Source organism: Nerophis ophidion, linkage group LG23 (genome assembly GCF_033978795.1).
Source record: "Nerophis ophidion isolate RoL-2023_Sa linkage group LG23, RoL_Noph_v1.0, whole genome shotgun sequence".
Classification (NCBI taxonomy): Eukaryota; Metazoa; Chordata; class Actinopteri; order Syngnathiformes; family Syngnathidae; genus Nerophis; species Nerophis ophidion.
In genome coordinates, this window is record NC_084633.1 from 36,897,335 (window position 1) to 36,916,258 (window position 18,924).

Genomic DNA, 18,924 nt, shown 5'->3' on the forward strand with positions numbered 1-18,924 from the left:
ATTGCCCATTCACTATCAAAAGGGGTAATTCCTGGTAATTCCTGGTAATCAGGGAATTTTTCGAACCGAAAAACATGCTGACTTAAATATCTAGGGTGAGTGGAGTGTGTGGATGTTGGAACTGTTGGAATCCGGTGAGAAATGTGGGATATGGAGAGGTATTGCCCATTCACTATCAAAAGGGGTAATTCCTGGTAATTCCTGGTAATCAGGGAATTTTTCGACCCGAAAAACATGCTGACTTAAATATCTAGGGTGAGTGGAGTGTGTGGATGTTGGAACTGTTGGAATCCGGTGAGAAATGTGGGATATGGAGAGGTTTGTATTTTGCCCAATCATTAAGAATAGGTGCTAGTTCCTGGTAATTCCAGGTAATCAGGGAATTTCAGAACCGAGCAACTTGCTGGCTTGAATACCCAGGGCGAGTGGAGTGTGTCGATGTTGGAACGGTTCGAATCGGTTGAAAAATGTTGGATATGGAGAGATTTGTATATTGGCCATTCATTATGAATAAGGGGGTAATTCCTGGTAATTCCGGGTAAACAGGGAATTTTTAGAACCGAGGAACATGATGGCCTAAATATCCAGGGTGAGTGGAGTGTGTGGATGTTGAAACTGTTGTAATCCGGTGAGAAATGTGGGATATGGAGGTTTGTATATTGCCCATTCATTAACCATAGGTGGGAGTTCCTGGTAATTCCGGATAATCAGGGAATTTTCAGAACCGAGAAATAAGCTGACTTGATTGTTCAGGGTGTGTGGAGTGTGGGGATGTTGGAACTGTTCCAATCCGGTGAGAAATGTGGGATATGTAGTAGATTGTATAATGCCCATTCGTTGTCAACGGAGAGAAAAATACTAGAAATTCCAGAAAACCGGGAGTTTTGGGACAGGAAAAACATGTTTTGCGTGGATATATAGGAAGAGTAGTGGGTGGATGGTTGAAAAGTCGGACTTGGGTCTAAAAATGAGAATGTAGGGCATAAATACGTCCGTTTATTTCAAAGAGAATTTCCTGCAAATTTGGGAATTCCGGGATAACAGAGAATTTTGAAAAATATTGATACTAGCACAATTGTCCTCGATGATATGAATGGGTTGGTCTTGGAATTTTTGATATCGGTTAAAAAATGCTGACGTGGTAACAGTTTGATTTGAAATGGGTGTTTTGGAATTCCGGGAATTTCAGGAAAACCGGGAAATTGGGGAAAAAATGTGTTGAGGAATTTTTGGAAGATGGAACGGTCAAAAAATTTCGACCGTGAAAACTTTCCAAGAAAGAGGTGAAAATTGGGCTTCGGAAAACCGTGAATTCCTGGAATTTTTCGAACGAATAGTTTGATTGTCCAAAGTGAGTGGAGTATGTGGATGTTGGAACGGTTTAAATTGGATGAGAAATGCGGGATACACAATAGGATGTGTATTTCCTATTCATTGTCAATGGGGAGAAAAGTACTGGAAAATTCCAGGAATTTTGGGAAAGGAAAAACATGTTTTGCGTCGATATATGGGAAGAGTAGTGGTTGGATGGTTGAAAAGTCAGACTTGGGTCTAAAAATGGCGCACAATTTAGAGAATTTAGGGCATTGTAGAACTATAAAAATGTCAATTTATTTCAAAGAGAATATCCTTAAAATTTAGGAATTCGGGGAAAACCGGGAAGTTCAGAAAACACTAGCTCAATTGTCCTCAAGGATATGAATGGGTTGGTGTTGGAATTTTTGGTATCGGTTAAAAAATGCTGACGTGGTAACAGTTTGATTTGAAATGGGTGTTTCGGAATTCCGGGAATTTCAGGAAAACCGGGAAATTGGGGAAAAAATGCGTTGAGGAATTTTTGGAAGATGGAACGGTCAAAAAACGGTCAAAAAATGTCGACCGTGAAAACTTTCCAAGAAAGAGGGGAAAATTGGGCTTTGGAAAACGGTGAATTCCTGGAATTTTTCGAACGAATAGTTTGATTGTCCAAGGTGAGTGGAGTATGTGGATGTTGGAACGGTTTAAATTGGATGAGAAATGCGGGATACACAATAGGATGTGTATTTCCTATTCATTGTCAATGGGGAGAAAAGTACTGGAAAATTCCAGGAATTTTGGGAAAGGAAAAACATGTTTTGCGTCGATATATGGGAAGAGTAGTGGTTGGATGGTTGAAAAGTCAGACTTGGGTCTAAAAATGGCGCACAATTTAGAGAATTTAGGGCATTGTAGAACTATAAAAATGTCAATTTATTTCAAAGAGAATATCCTTAAAATTTAGGAATTCGGGGTAAACCGGGAAGTTCAGAAAACACTAGCTCAATTGTCCTCAAGGATATGAATGGGTTGGTGTTGGAATTTTTGGTATCGGTTAAAAAATGCTGACGTAGTTACAGTTTGATTTGAAATGGGTGTTTCGGACTTCCTGGAATTTCGGGAAAACTGGGAAATTGGGAAAAATGTGTTGTCCCAACTAACTGTTGAATGTGTTGTCCCAACTAAGAGGAATGTTTTGAAGACGGAACGGTCAAAAACGGTTGAAATATGTAGATTGTGAAAACATTCCAAGAGGAGGTGAAAATAGGGCTTTGGAAAACTGTTCATTCCTGGAATTTTTTTTAACTAATAGTTTTATTGTCTAAGGTGAGTGGAGTGTGAAACGGTTCCAATCAGATGAGAAATGTGGGACATGCAGTAGATTGTATATTTCTTATTTATTGTCAATGGAGAGAAAATTACTGAAAAGTTCCGCGAAAAACGGGAATTTTGGGGAAGGAAACACATGTTTTGCGTCGATATATGGGAAGAGTAGTGTGGGAGGATGGTTGAAAAGTCAGACTTGGGTTAAAAAATGGCGCAAAATTGAGAGAATTTAGGGCATCGTAGAACTATGAATACATCCATTCATTTTAAAAAGGAATTTCCTGAAATTTTGGGAATTCAGGGAAAACCGGCAATTTTAGAAAATATTGATATGAGCATTACTGTCCTCGATGATATGAATGGGTTGGTCTTGGAATTTTTGGTATCAGTTAAAAAATGCTGACGTAGTACTGTAACAGTCTGATTATAAATGGGTGTTACGGAATTCCTGGAATTTCAGGGAAACCGGGAAAATGGCGAAAAAATTTGCTGTTCCAACTTGGAGGAATGTTTTGAAGACGGAACGGTCAAAAAAGGTTGAAAAATGTGGAGTGTGAAAAGTTTCCAAGAAAAGGTGAAAATTGGGCTTTGGAAAACCGTGAATTCCTGGAATTTTTGGAACTAATAGTTTGATTGTCCAGGGTGAGTGGAGTGTGTGGATGTTGGAACAGTTTCAAGCAGATGAGAAATTTGGGGTATGCAGTGGATTGTATATTTCCTATTCATTGTCAATGGAAAATTTGGGGAAAAACAGGAATTATGGAAAAGGAAAAACAAGTTTTGCGTCGATTTATGGGAATAGTGGGTGGATGGTTGAAAAGTCGGACTTGGGTCTAAAAACGGGGCGCAATTTTGAGAAGGTAAGGCATTGGAGAACTATAAATATGTCCATTTATTTCAAAGACAAAAGTTGGGAATTTTGGGTAAACCCGGAATTTTTGAAAATATTGATACTAGCACAATTGTCCAAGATGATGGGAATCGGTTGGTCTTGGAATTTTTGGTATCGGTTAAAAGATGTTAACGTAGTAACAGTTTGATGTAAAATGGGTGTTTCGGAATTCCTGGAATTTGGGGAAAACCGGGAAATTGGGGGTCAAAATATTTGTTATCCCAACTAAGAGGAATTTTTTGAAGACGGAACGTTCAAAAACGGTTGAAAAATGTGGACTGTGAAAACTTTACAAGAAAAGGTGAAAATTGGGCTTTGGAAAACCGCGAATTCCTGGAATTTTTGGAATTAATAGTTTGATTGTCCAGGGTGAGTGGAGTGTGTGGATGTTGGAACAGTTTCAAGCAGATGACAAATTTGGGATATGCAGTAGATTGTATATTTCCTATTCATTGTCAATGGGGAGAAAATTACTGGAAAATTCGGGGAAAAACAGGAATTATGGAAAAGGGAAAACAAGTTTTGCGTCGATTTATGGGAAGAGTAGTGGGTGGATGGTTGAAAAGTCGGACTTGGGTCTAAAAATGGGGCGCAATTTTGAGAAGGTAAGGCATTGCAGAACTATAAATATGTCCATTTATTTCAAAGACAAAATTTGGGAATTTTGGGTAAACCCGGAATTTTTGAAAATATTGATACTAGCACAATTGTCCAAGATGATGGGAATGGGTTGGTCTTGGAATTTTTGGTATCGGTTAAAAGATGTTAACGTAGTAAGAGTTTGATGTAAAATGGGTGTTTCGGAATTCCTGGAATTTGGGGAAAACCGGGAAATTGGGGGTCAAAAAATTTGTTATCCCAACTAAGAGGAATTTTTTGAAGACGGAACGCTCAAAAACGGTTGAAAAATGTGGACTGTGAAAACTTTACAAGAAAAGGGGAAAATTGGGCTTTGGAAAACCGCAAATTCCTGGAATTTTTGGAATTAATAGTTTGATTGTCCAGGGTGAGTGGAGTGTGTGGATGTTGGAACAGTTTCAATCAGATGACAAATTTGGGATATGCAGTAGATTGTATATTTCCTATTCATTGTCAATGGGGAGAAAATTACTGGAAAATTCGGGGAAAAACAGGAATTATGGAAAAGGGAAAACAAGTTTTGCGTCGATTTATGGGAAGAGTAGTGGGTGGATGGTTGAAAAGTCGGACTTGGGTCTAAAAATGGGGCGCAATTTTGAGAAGGTAAGGCATTGCAGAACTATAAATATGTCCATTTATTTCAAAGACAAAAGTTGGGAATTTTGGGTAAACCAGGAATTTTTGAAAATATTGATACTAGCACAATTGTCCAAGATGATGGGAATGGGTTGGTCTTGGAATTTTTGGTATCGGTTAAAAGATGTTAACGTAGTAACAGTTTGATGTAAAATGGGTGTTTCGGAATTCCTGGAATTTGGGGAAAACCGGGAAATTGGGGGGAAAAAAAATGTGTTATCCCAACTAAGAGGAATGTTTTGAAGACGGAACGCTCAAAAACGGTTGAAAAATGTGGACTGTGAAAACTTTACAAGAAAAGGTGAAAATTGGGCTTTGGAAAACCGCGAATTCCTGGAATTTTTGGAATTAATAGTTTGATTGTCCAGGGTGAGTGGAGTGTGTGGATGTTGGAACAGTTTCAATCAGATGAGAAATTTGGGGTATGCAGTGGATTGTATATTTCCTATTCATTGTCAATGGGGAGAAAATTACTGGAAAATTCGGGGAAAAACAGGAATTATGGAAAAGGGAAAACAAGTTTTGCGTCGATTTATGGGAAGAGTAGTGGGTGGATGGTTGAAAAGTCGGACTTGGGTCTAAAAATGGGGCGCAATTTTGAGAAGGTAAGGCATTGCAGAACTATAAATATGTCCATTTATTTCAAAGACAAAAGTTGGGAATTTTGGGTAAACCCGGAATTTTTGAAAATATTGATACTAGCACAATTGTCCAAGATGATGGGAATGGGTTGGTCTTGGAATTTTTGGTATCGGTTAAAAGATGTTAACGTAGTAACAGTTTGATGTAAAATGGGTGTTTCGGAATTCCTGGAATTTGGGGAAAACCGGGAAATTGGGGGTAAAAAAAATGTGTTATCCCAACTAAGAGGAATTTTTTGAAGACGGAACGCTCAAAAACGGTTGAAAAATGTGGACTGTGAAAACTTTCCAAGGCTTTGGAAAACCGTGAATTCCTGGAAGTTTTTCTAACTAATAGTTTGATTGTCCAGGGTGAGTGGAGTGCTCTGAAGTTTTTTCATACTGAATTTTTATACTTTGAATTTTTTTTTTCCCACTGGGACAAGCCGTAGAAAATGGATGAATGGCTGCGTTGTGTGCATTTCTTTGTGTTTTCTCCACAACGAGGGTGAGTCCATAATGCGCTAAATGGCCGACCGAACAATTCCATTGGTCCCCCAGGGACCAAGGATGGGTCCTGTTCACATTTGAACCTCTACAGTACCAGCCAGTCCACATACAAGTACCCTTCTTGGTGTTTTGTTTGTTGATACAGTATTTTGGATGCAGAGCATTCATGGCTGACCTTGGTCCCGTGGGGAGCAAGTCCGGTACTTTCAAAAGAGGATTGTCGGGAAGTGAAAGTACGTCACCTGCAGTTTGTGCGCACGCTCCGTTAGCTCCGCCCTGCTGCGCTCCCCCTCGCCGACCCTGGCCGTCACTTCCTGCAGCTGCGCCTCCAGTTTCTTCCTCTTGTGTTCCGACTCGGTCTTGGCCTGCTGAAGGTTCTTCACTTCCCCCACCAGCTCCTTGTTGGCAGTCTCCTGGCTCTGCTTGGTCTTCTCCAGGTTGGCTTTGAACTACAGGTAGCAGCAGAACACGGGACAGGTGTGTCAGAATAATTGCACATCAGGTATCACACAGTTTTTTTTGCTTGTAGTTCAGGTTTTCCCCGCGTGAAGACCGCTTGCTGGTGCTTACAAAAGCTGTCTTTGATCTTATCAAGCAAAAGGCGGACAGCTTGTAAAATCTCCACTGTGTGCGATGGAACGCGCCGTGGACGTGTCGGTTTCTCAGATCTGGACAGCCACGGGAAGGGCCTTATCAGGAACCAAAATCTACGAGCAGTTCTTTCTTGACAAGAAGAAGAAAGTTTGATCGGACTCCTCACTATTATGTTAGATCCACTGTGGACTGGACTCTCACACTATTATGTTAGATCCACTATGGACTGGACTCTCACACTATTATGTTAGATCCACTATGGACTGGACTCTCACACTATTATGTTAGATCCACTATGGACTGGACTCTCACTATTATGTTAGATCCACTATGGACTGGACTCTCACACTATTATGTTAGATCCACTATGGACTGGACTCTCACACTATTATGTTAGATCCACTATGGACTGGACTCACACTATTATGTTAGATCCACTATGGACTGGACTCTCACTATTATGTTAGATCCACTATGGACTGGACTCTCACTATTATGTTGGATCCACTATGGACTGGACTGTCACTATTATGTTAGATCCACTATGGACTGGAGTCTCACACTATTATGTTAGATCCACTATGGACTGGAGTCTCACACTATTATGTTAGATCCACTATGGACTGGACTCTCACTATTATGTTAGATCCACTATGGACTGGACTCTCACTATTATGTTAGATCCACTTTGGACTGGACTCTCACTATTATGTTAGATCCACAATGGACTAGACTCTCACTATTATGTTAGATTCACTATGGACTGGACTCTCACTATTATGTTAGATCCACTATGGACTGGACTATCACTATTATGTTAGATCCACTATGGACTGGACTCTCACTATTATGTTAGATCCACTATGGACTGGACTCTCACTATTATGTTGGATCCACTATGGACTGGACTGTCACTATTATGTTAGATCCACTATGGACTGGAGTCTCACACTATTATGTTAGATCCACTATGGACTGGACTCTCACTAATATGTTGGATCCACTATGGACTAGACACTCACTATTATGTTAGATTCACTATGGACTGGACTCTAACTATTATGTTAGATCCACTATGGACTGGACTCTCACTATTATGTTAGATCCACTATGGACTGGACTCTCACACTATTATGCTAGATCCACTATGGACTGGACTCTAACTAGTATGTTAGATCCACTATGGACTGGACTCTCACTATTATGCGAGATCCACTATGGACTGGACTCTCACTATTATGTTGGATCCACTATGGACTGGACTCTCACTATTATGTTAGATTCACTATGGACTGGACTCTCACTATTATGTTAGATCCACTATGGACTGGACTGTCACTATTATGTTAGATCCACTATGGACTGGACTCTCACTATTATGTTGGATCCACTATGGACTGGACTGTCACTATTATGTTAGATCCACTATGGACTGGACTCTCACACTATTATGTTAGATCCACTATGGAATGGACTCTCACATATTATGTTAGATCCACTATGGACTGGACTCTCACACTATAATGTTAGATCCACTATGGACTGGACTCTCACTATTATGTTAGATCCACTTTGGACTGGACTCTCACTATTATGTTAGATCCACTATGGACTAGACTCTCACTATTATGTTAGATTCACTATGGACTGGACTCTCACTATTATGTTAGATCCACTATGGACTGGACTCTCACACTATTATGTTAGATCCACTATGGACTGGACTCTCACACTATTATGTTAGATCCACTATGGACTGGACTCTCACACTATTATGTTAGATCCACTATGGACTGGACTCACACTATTATGTTAGATCCACTATGGACTGGACTCTCACTATTATGTTAGATCCACTATGGACTGGACTCTCACTATTATGTTGGATCCACTATGGACTGGACTGTCACTATTATGTTAGATCCACTATGGACTGGAGTCTCACACTATTATGTTAGATCCACTATGGACTGGACTCTCACTAATATGTTGGATCCACTATGGACTAGACACTCACTATTATGTTAGATTCACTATGGACTGGACTCTAACTATTATGTTAGATCCACTATGGACTGGACTCTCACTATTATGTTAGATCCACTATGGACTGGACTCTCACACTATTATGCTAGATCCACTATGGACTGGACTCTAACTAGTATGTTAGATCCACTATGGACTGGACTCTCACTATTATGCGAGATCCACTATGGACTGGACTCTCACTATTATGTTAGATCCACTATGGACTGGACTCTCACTATTATGTTAGATTCACTATGGACTGGACTCTCACTATTATGTTAGATCCACTATGGACTGGACTGTCACTATTATGTTAGATCCACTATGGACTGGACTCTCACTATTATGTTGGATCCACTATGGACTGGACTGTCACTATTATGTTAGATCCACTATGGACTGGACTCTCACACTATTATGTTAGATCCACTATGGAATGGACTCTCACATATTATGTTAGATCCACTATGGACTGGACTCTCACACTATAATGTTAGATCCACTATGGACTGGACTCTCACTATTATGTTAGATCCACTTTGGACTGGACTCTCACTATTATGTTAGATCCACTATGGACTAGACTCTCACTATTATGTTAGATTCACTATGGACTGGACTCTCACTATTATGTTAGATCCACTATGGACTGGACTCTCACACTATTATGTTAGATCCACTATGGACTGGACTCTCACACTATTATGTTAGATCCACTATGGACTGGACTCTCACACTATTATGTTAGATCCACTATGGACTGGACTCTCACTATTATGTTAGATCCACTATGGACTGGACTCTCACTATTATGTTGGATCCACTATGGACTGGACTGTCACTATTATGTTAGATCCACTATGGACTGGAGTCTCACACTATTATGTTAGATCCACTATGGACTGGAGTCTCACACTATTATGTTAGATCCACTATGGACTGGACTCTCACTATTATGTTAGATCCACTATGGACTGGACTCTCACTATTATGTTAGATCCACTTTGGACTGGACTCTCACTATTATGTTAGATCCACTATGGACTAGACTCTCACTATTATGTTAGATTCACTATGGACTGGACTCTCACTATTATGTTAGATCCACTATGGACTGGACTATCACTATTATGTTAGATCCACTATGGACTGGACTCTCACACTATTATGTTAGATCCACTATGGACTGGACTCACACTATTATGTTAGATCCACTATGGACTGGACTCTCACTATTATGTTAGATCCACTATGGACTGGACTCTCACTATTATGTTGGATCCACTATGGACTGGACTGTCACTATTATGTTAGATCCACTATGGACTGGAGTCTCACACTATTATGTTAGATCCACTATGGACTGGACTCTCACTAATATGTTGGATCCACTATGGACTAGACACTCACTATTATGTTAGATTCACTATGGACTGGACTCTAACTATTATGTTAGATCCACTATGGACTGGACTCTCACTATTATGTTAGATCCACTATGGACTGGACTCTCACACTATTATGTTAGATCCACTATGGACTGGACTCTCACACTATTATGTTAGATCCACTATGGACTGGACTCTCACACTATTATGTTAGATCCACTATGGACTGGACTCTAACTAGTATGTTAGATCCACTATGGACTGGACTCTCACTATTATGCGAGATCCACTATGGACTGGACTCTCACTATTATGTTAGATCCACTATGGACTGGACTCTCACTATTATGTTAGATTCACTATGGACTGGACTCTCACTATTATGTTAGATTCACTATGGACTGGACTCTCACACTATTATGTTAGATCCACTATGGACTGGACTCTAACTAGTATGTTAGATCCACTATGGACTGGACTCTCACTATTATGCGAGATCCACTATGGACTGGACTCTCACTATTATGTTAGATCCACTATGGACTGGACTCTCACTATTATGTTAGATTCACTATGGACTGGACTCTCACTATTATGTTAGATTCACTATGGACTGGACTTTCACAATATTATGTTAGACGCACTTGACGTCCATTTCATCCAGTCTCCCCTAGGGGGAGCAGGTGGAGGTCACCCACGTCTGCGGTCCTCTCCAAGGTTTCTCATAGTCATTCACGTTGAAATTCCACTGGAATGGGAGTTTTTCTTTGCTTTTATGTGGGCTCTGAACCGAGGATGGGGTGGTGGCTTGTGCAGCCCTGTGAGACACTTGTGATTTAGGACTATATAAATGAACATTGATTGATAAACAGTGAGAGAGGGGGCAAACCTGACACCGCTCCAAGCACCTTTTGTTTGAAATGTTTTGACCCAATGCAGCTGCTGCAAAATGAGATCCCTCCCCTTAGAAGCAGCTATGTAATCAGGGAACGCGTGGAATTTTTTAATCAGAGCGTGTGGTGACACTGTACGAGGGTGCAGTTCCACGCGTTCTCCTCATGAGCTAAATTGAATCCTGTCTCTGTTTGATACCTTGCTTCTTGTCCCGTTTAATAGATAGTTCGGCGTTTGAACCTGACAGGTGTCGCTAGGCGACATTTTGAAGGGGGCCTCACCCTCTTGGCCTGCTCCAGCTGCTCGGACAGTTCTTCCAAGGACGTGGCGTGCCTCTGTCGCATCTCCTGGATTTGAGCCTCGTGGGTTTTGGTCTCCTCCTCGATGGCCTTCTTCAGTTCCGCCACTTCCTGCTCACGCTTGGTCCTGGAAAGGACAGAAGGGTCAGAACCGTATGGAGACCTGGCCCTGCACACGTGATACCTCAGCTCCTGTTGGGCGGCGGTGGTGTCCAGCGTGTCCTCCAGCTCGGTCTTCAGAGCCTCCAGTTCTTCGCTCAGATCCCTTTTCAGCTTCTCGGCCTTGTTCCTGGCCTGCTTCTCCGACTCCAGGTCCTCCTGTACCTCGCACAGCTGGGCCTGCAGCTCCCGCACTTGCTTCAGAGCATTGTTCTTATGGTTGACCTCATCTTCTCCCCTGGCAACAGTCAAGCAACAAGGTCTCAGAGCAAGAACCCAGACCAAAAACCTTTGGACTACACCTCCATTGTTTGAACAAATTCATCGATGGATCTCTCGATAAGTAAAACAAATGATAGCTGCAGCCTTGATTGAATTATAATGATAGCTACTATTAATAATTAAAATTATTATAATACTGGTGATAATATTAAAACATACTAAATATCTTATTTGTATATTAATATTATTCATGGTTTTTATAATGATAATAATGATAATGACCGTAGTAATATATCATTGTATCATTGTATTGTACCGTATGTCCCGGCAAGAAATCTGCGTTCAAAAGACTCCGGCTTATTAGTGATTCCTAGAGCCCAAAAAAAGTCTGCGGGCTATAGAGCGTTTTCCGTTCGGGCTCCAGTACTCTGGAATGCCCTCCCGGTAACAGTTCGAGATGCTACCTCAGTAGAAGCATTTAAGTCTCATCTTAAAACTCATCTGTATACTCTAGCCTTTAAATAGACCTCCTTTTTAGACCAGTTGATCTGCCGCTTCTTTTCTTTCTCCTATGTCCCCCCCTCCCTTGTGGAGGGGGTCCGGTCCGATGACCATGGATGAAGTACTGACTGTCCAGAGTCGAGACCCAGGATGGACCGCTCGTCGGGACCCAGGATGGACCGCTCGCCTGTATCGGTTGGGGACATCTCTACGCTGCTGATCCGCTTGAGATGGTTTCCTGTGGACGGGACTCTCACTGCTGTCTTGGAGCCACTATGGATTGAACTTTCACAGTATCATGTTAGACCCGCTCGACATCCATTGCTTTCGGTCCCCTAGAGGGGGGGGGGTTGCCCACATCTGAGGTCCTCTCCAAGGTTTCTCATAGTCAGCATTGTCACTGGCGTCCCACTGGATGTGAATTCTCCCTGCCCACTGGGTGTGAGTTTTCCTTGCCCTTTTGTGGGTTCTTCCGAGGATGTTGTAGTCGTAATGATTTGTGCAGTCCTTTGAGACATTTGTGATTTGGGGCTATATAAATAAACATTGATTGATTGATTGATCATAATAACAATCTTTTATTTTTATATATTATCATTTTTTAATTATATTATGACATAATAAGAAATCAAAATAACTATATATGATTTTTTATATAGTATTATCATTATCATTATAAGGAGGGTAATTATAAAACATACCATTTATCTTATATTTTTATATTATTGATATTATTCATTGTTTTTATAGCGATAATGACGGTAAAAATACATCATAATAACAATCTTTTATTTTTATATATTATCATTGTTATTAATTATGTTAATAACGTAATAATAAATCATATAATTATATTTGATCTTTTATATGGTATTATCGTTATTATAATGATAAGGATGGTAATTATAAAACATACCATTTATGTTATATTTTTATATTATTATTGTTATTAATCATTGTTTTTATAATGATAATGACCGTAATAGGACATCATAATCACAATATTTTATGTATATATATATTATCATTATTATTAATTATGTTAATGATGTAATAATAAATCCTAATAATTATCTTTTATTTTTTTACATAGTATTATCGTTGTTATGATAATGATGGTAATAAAACATACCATTTATCTTATATTTTTATATTATTGTTATTATTTGTTTTTAAACCGATAATGACGGTAATAATCATAATAACAATCTTTTATTTTTATATATTATCATTGTTATTAATTATGTTAATAACGTAATAATAAATCATATAATCATATTTTATCTCTATATGGTATTATCGTTATTATAATGATAAGGATGGTGATTATAAAATATACCATTTATGTTATATTTTTATTATTATTAATCATTGTTTTTATAATAATGACCGTAATAATACATCATAATCACAATAATTGATGTTTATATACTATTATCCTTATTATTAATTATGTTAATGATGTAATAATAAATCATAATAATTAGCTTTTATTTTTTACATAGTATTAGCGTTGTTATGATAATGATGGTAATAAAACATACTATTTATCTTATTTTTATGTTATTAGTATTATTCAATGTTTTTATAATGATAATGACTGTAGTAATACATCATAATACCAATGCTTTATTTGCATATATTATTATCATTATTATGACTAATGTTAATAACGTGATAATAAATCATAATAATGATCTTTTATTTTTTATATAGTCTTATTGATATCATGATGATAATGATGGTAATTATAAAACATATAATTGATCTCATATTTTTATATAATTATTGTTATTATTCATTGTTTTATAATGATAATGACAGGAAAAGAATACATCATAATAACAATCTTTTAGTTTTATATATAATTATCATTAATGATGTAATAACACATCATAATGATTATATTACATTTTTAATATAGTAGTATCGTTACTATAATGATAATGATGGTAATTATAAAACATACCACTTTTCTTATATTTGTATATGTTATCATTATTATTTGTTATTATATTAATGACGATAATTAAATCCTAATTTATCTAATTTCCCCTCAGGGATTAATAAAGTGCTATCTAATCTAATTATCATTTATTTTTACATATTATTATAATCATGATAATGACATAATTAAAAAAACACAACAATACAACAATAACAATAAAAATATCAAGTACCATAACATGCTGGTAATAAAAACACATACTGATTATATTTTATTTGTATATATTACTATTATCAGTATTATTAATTGTTATGTTAATGACGTAATAATATATCATAATAGTTACGTTTTTTTTAATAGTGTTATCGTTATTATAATGATAATGATGGTAATAATAAAACACACTATTTATGTTATATTTCTGTACATTATTATTATTATTGTTTATTATATTAATGGAAATAAATCTTATCATATATTTACATATATTATCATTATTGTTGTTATTATCATGATGACATAATAATAATACAACGTTAAATATAAAAATATAAACTACCATATAATAATTCAAAATATATTAATAATGATGGTAATGATAACACATACTAATCATCTTTTATTTTTATATATTAGCATTATTACTATTAATTGTTGTAATTATTATAATGATATTGACAGTAATGTTAAATTATAATAATTATAATTTATTTGTGTACATCATTTTTATCACTGTTATTATTTAAATGAAAATTGTGGTAACAATAAAAACATTATAATAATACAAAAATATCAAATACTAATTTAACTAATAATAATGATAGCAATAATATATACAAATCAATAATTATTATGATTTATTACTGTCACTATCATAACAATTAATAATCATAACGACACCAATAATAGTAATAATATATACACATAAAATATCATTAGTATGATTTAGAATTACCATCATTTTTCTTGGTATTTAAATTATATGGTAGTTGATATTTTTTTGTTATTTGTATTTTGTGTTTTATCATTAGAATTATTATTATAATGAAAATAACAGTTTTTATAAAACATACTAATGATCTTTTTTATATAATAGTATAAGTAATAATAATAAAATAATGAAAACATCATAACAATAAAAAATATCAAATAATCATTCTAATATTATGAAGAATAAAAACAAGACACTGTAGTATACAGAACCTTTTGCCATTATAAAGTACCTGTATCGCTGTTAATTGGTTCCGGACAGGGTTTAAGTTCATTTTGAACATATTTCCAGTTTATCATTACAACATGTCCGAAAAGGAGTAGGAAGGTGCGGAGCATATTTACTCTTCACCCTTTTTTCCATTTCACAGCAATTTAATTTTTAACAAATGTATTCACTTCCTGTTCCCAATTTGTACACACTTTAAATCCCTTATAAAGTTCTCCATAAATAGTTTTATGATTAGTAATTCATACACTGAGACAAATTAGATGACCTCATATTTTTTTCGAGTATCCGCACTCTTTTACTATGAAGCTACAATGTTGTAACACCTGGCTTGGCATTGTCTTGCTGAAATAAGCAGGGGCGTCCATGATCACGTTGCTTGGATGGCAACATATGTTGCTCCAAAAGCTGTATGTGCCTTTCAGCATTAATGGTGCCTTCACAGATGTGTAAGTTACCAATGCCTTGGCCGCTAATACACCCCCATACTATCACACATGCTACCTTTTATACACTTATATACTGTACACTTTGCATCTAGAACAATCCGGATGGTTCTTTTCCTCTTTTGGTCCGAAAAAACCACAGTTTCCAAAAACAATTTGAAATGTGGACTCGTCAGACCACAGAACACTTTTCCACTTTGCATCACAACATCTTAGATGAACTTGGGCCCAGCGCAGCATTTCTGGGTGTTGTTGACAAATGGCTTTGACATTGCATTGTAGAGTTTTAAATTGCACTTACAGATGTAGCGACCAACTGTAGTTACTGACAGTGGTTTTCTGAAGTGTTCATGAGCCCATGTGGTGATATCCTTTACATATTGTTGTGTCTATTTGATGCAGTAACGCCTGAGGGATGGAAGGTGCGTAATATCATGGCTTACGTGCAGTGATTTCTCCACATTCTCTGAACCTTTTGATGATATTACGGAGCGTAGATGGTGAAATCCCTAAATTTCTTGCAATAGCTGCTTGAGAAATGTTGTTCATCGACAACTTGCTCAGGCATTTGTTGACCAAGTGGTGACCCTCGCCCCGTCCTTGTTTGTGAATGAGTGAGCATTTCATGGAAGCTGCTTTTATAGCCAATCATGGCGCCCACCTGTTCCCAATTAGCCTGTTCACCTGTGGCATGTTTCAAATAAGTCTTTGATGCGCATTCCTCTTTTTTGCCACTTGCGCCAGCTTTTTTTAAAAACATGTTGCAGGCATCTATTTCCAAATGAGCTAATATTTGCAAAAAAAAAGCCACATCAGTGTGTAAAGGATATCACCACATGGGCTCAGGAGCACTTCAGAAAACCACTGTCAGTAACTACAGTCGGTCGCTACATCTGTAAGTGAAAGTTAAAACTCTACTATCCAAAGCCACAGCCATTTATCAACAACACCCGGAAAAGCTTTGCCGGGCCCGAGTTCATCTTTAAGGAGCATTCCTCAACTTTCTCAGTCTTTTTTGTCACTTTTTTTTTTAAACATGTTGCAGGCATCAAATTCCAAATCAGTTAATATTTGCCAAAAATAACAAAGTCTACTAGTTCCAAAATGAAATATCTTGTCTTTGCAGTCTATTTAATTAAATATAATTTGAAAAGGATTTGTGGTATTCTCTTTTTATTTACATTTTACACAACCTGACAACTTCACTGCTGCAGTAACGCTGTCTGAGGCTGAGCCAATCAGAGGCCACGATACTCAACAGTGCGATTCCATTGGTCTCTTTGTGTGGCCAATACTACTGCACTATTGATTTTTTTTTGTTTATTTAGCAATTATTATACCTGAAAATGCTTCATTTCAAACCAAAAAATGGTAAAATATGCTTAAAAAAAGGATTTTAATTTTTTTTTCTAAAAAGTAGTGGTGAGGGACGACTGTACTGTTGTGTATTTATTATGTCAGTTTGCAGTTTGTCCACTGGGTGGCAGCAGTGACTAAACAAGACATTTGTCTAAAAAAAAGGCTTCTAACTCCCTTAAGTATATGAAAGACTTTGGAGCCTGAATACCTTAAATTCCAGACAACTTTTATCCTGCGCTTTGAACCCTGCGGCTTATAAAACAACGCGGCTAATTAATGGATTTTTCTTAATAATAACGGCAACCTTTTTAAATGAAACACATACAAACACATTGAAATGGTGTGTTATTGTTTGTGCACGAGTTTGCTCACTCACAGGTGTTTTCCTTCTGTTTAAAGCTTGGAACCGGAAGTACAAGTGCTGTTCCTTCTTCTCGCCGTCCACAGCGTTTTCTACTGGTATGGATTCGTCATGCATCACTCCAAGTAAGTTTTACAATATAACTAAAACTATTCTTACGTACTAAACTGTCCCATGTGTGATGTCTGTAGGGCTCCACGACCCAATAACGGACAAGCGGTAAAAAATGGATGGGTGGATGGATGGACTTCTGTTCTGTAAATTCACCAAAAGGTCGTCGTGGAATTATTGAGTCTGTTTAGCTGATTGGAGAGTTAGCTTCCGCAGCTGGTGGGTCCATGACCATGTCTTCTGTTTTGTTTGATCAGCCGTTTTACTGCCTTGTCACAGACACAGTTTGGAAACAATTAAGGTAAGTAAATGGTGTGTTATTGTTCGTGCTATGGCGCCATCTTCTGCTGGGTGAACGTCTACAGTGTTTCCTGCTGTTTAAAAGCTTTGAACCGGAAGTACAAGGTACAAGTCCGTTCCGTCTTCTAGCCGTCCATAGCGTTTCTACTAGTATGGATTCGTCATGCATCACTCCGAGCAACGTTTTTAAGTTTTACAATATAACTAAAACTATTCCTAAATACTAAAGCGTCCCATGTGTGATGTCTGTAGGGTGGTTTTCAAGCTGGGGTCATTAGCATTAGCTAATATGCTAACACGTTTACTAGTGTTTGTATTATTAACTTACAATGATCCCGCCCGTGTGCAGCTGGGAGATGCTCCAGCAACCCCCACGACCCCATAAGGGACAAGCGGTAGAAAATATTATGTTATGTAAATTCACTAAAAAGTCGTTGTGGAGTTATTTAGTCTATCTAGCTGATTGGAGAGCGAGCTAGCGCAGCTAGTGGGTTCATGACCATCACTTCTGTTTTGTTTGATCAGCGCTTTTACTACCTTGTCACAGATACCGTTTGGAAACACTTAGGGTAAGTAAATGGTGTATTGATGTTTGTGCTATGGCGCCATCTTTTACTGGGTGAACGCTTGCAGTGTTTCCTGCTGTTTGAAAGCTTTGAACCGGAAGTACAAGTGCCGTTACTTCTTCTAGCCATCCATAGCGTTTCTACTGGTATGAATTCTTCATTCATCACTCCGAGCAACGTTTGTAAGTTTAACAATATAACTAAAACTATTCTTACTTACTAAAGCGTCCCATGTGTGATGTCTGTAGGGGTGTTTTCAAGCTAGCGGTGTTAGCATTAGCTAATATGCTAACATGTTTACTAGTGTCTGTTAATATTATTAACTTAAAATGATATTCTATTTGTATTGTTTCAGTTTAATGAATTCACCTAAATGTCACTGATGTCATTATCGTTATAGAAACAATGAATAATAACAATAATATAAAAATATAAGATACATGGTATGTTTTATAATTACCCTCCTTATAATAATAATAAGACTATATAAAAAAAATATTATTATGATTTATTATTATGTCATTAACATAATTAAATAATGATAAAAATAAAAGATTGTTATTATGATGTATTACTACGGTCATTATCATTATAAAAACAATGAATAATA

The 18,924-nt window shown here is 37.3% G+C and overlaps 1 protein-coding gene across 2 annotated transcripts in view; it reads right to left on the reverse strand.

Annotated features, from left to right (window-relative positions):
- Positions 1-18,924, reverse strand: part of LOC133541166 (myosin-10-like) — a 251,556-nt gene that overhangs the window by 37,806 nt on the left and 194,826 nt on the right. For both annotated transcript variants that reach the window (XM_061884291.1, XM_061884290.1), the window contains 3 exons: positions 11,307-11,519; positions 11,105-11,249; positions 6,162-6,368 (listed from right to left, as the gene is read on the reverse strand). In XM_061884291.1, the coding sequence (XP_061740275.1) occupies positions 6,162-6,368; positions 11,105-11,249; positions 11,307-11,519 (565 nt within the window). The remainder of the gene's footprint in view (positions 1-6,161; positions 6,369-11,104; positions 11,250-11,306; positions 11,520-18,924) is intronic.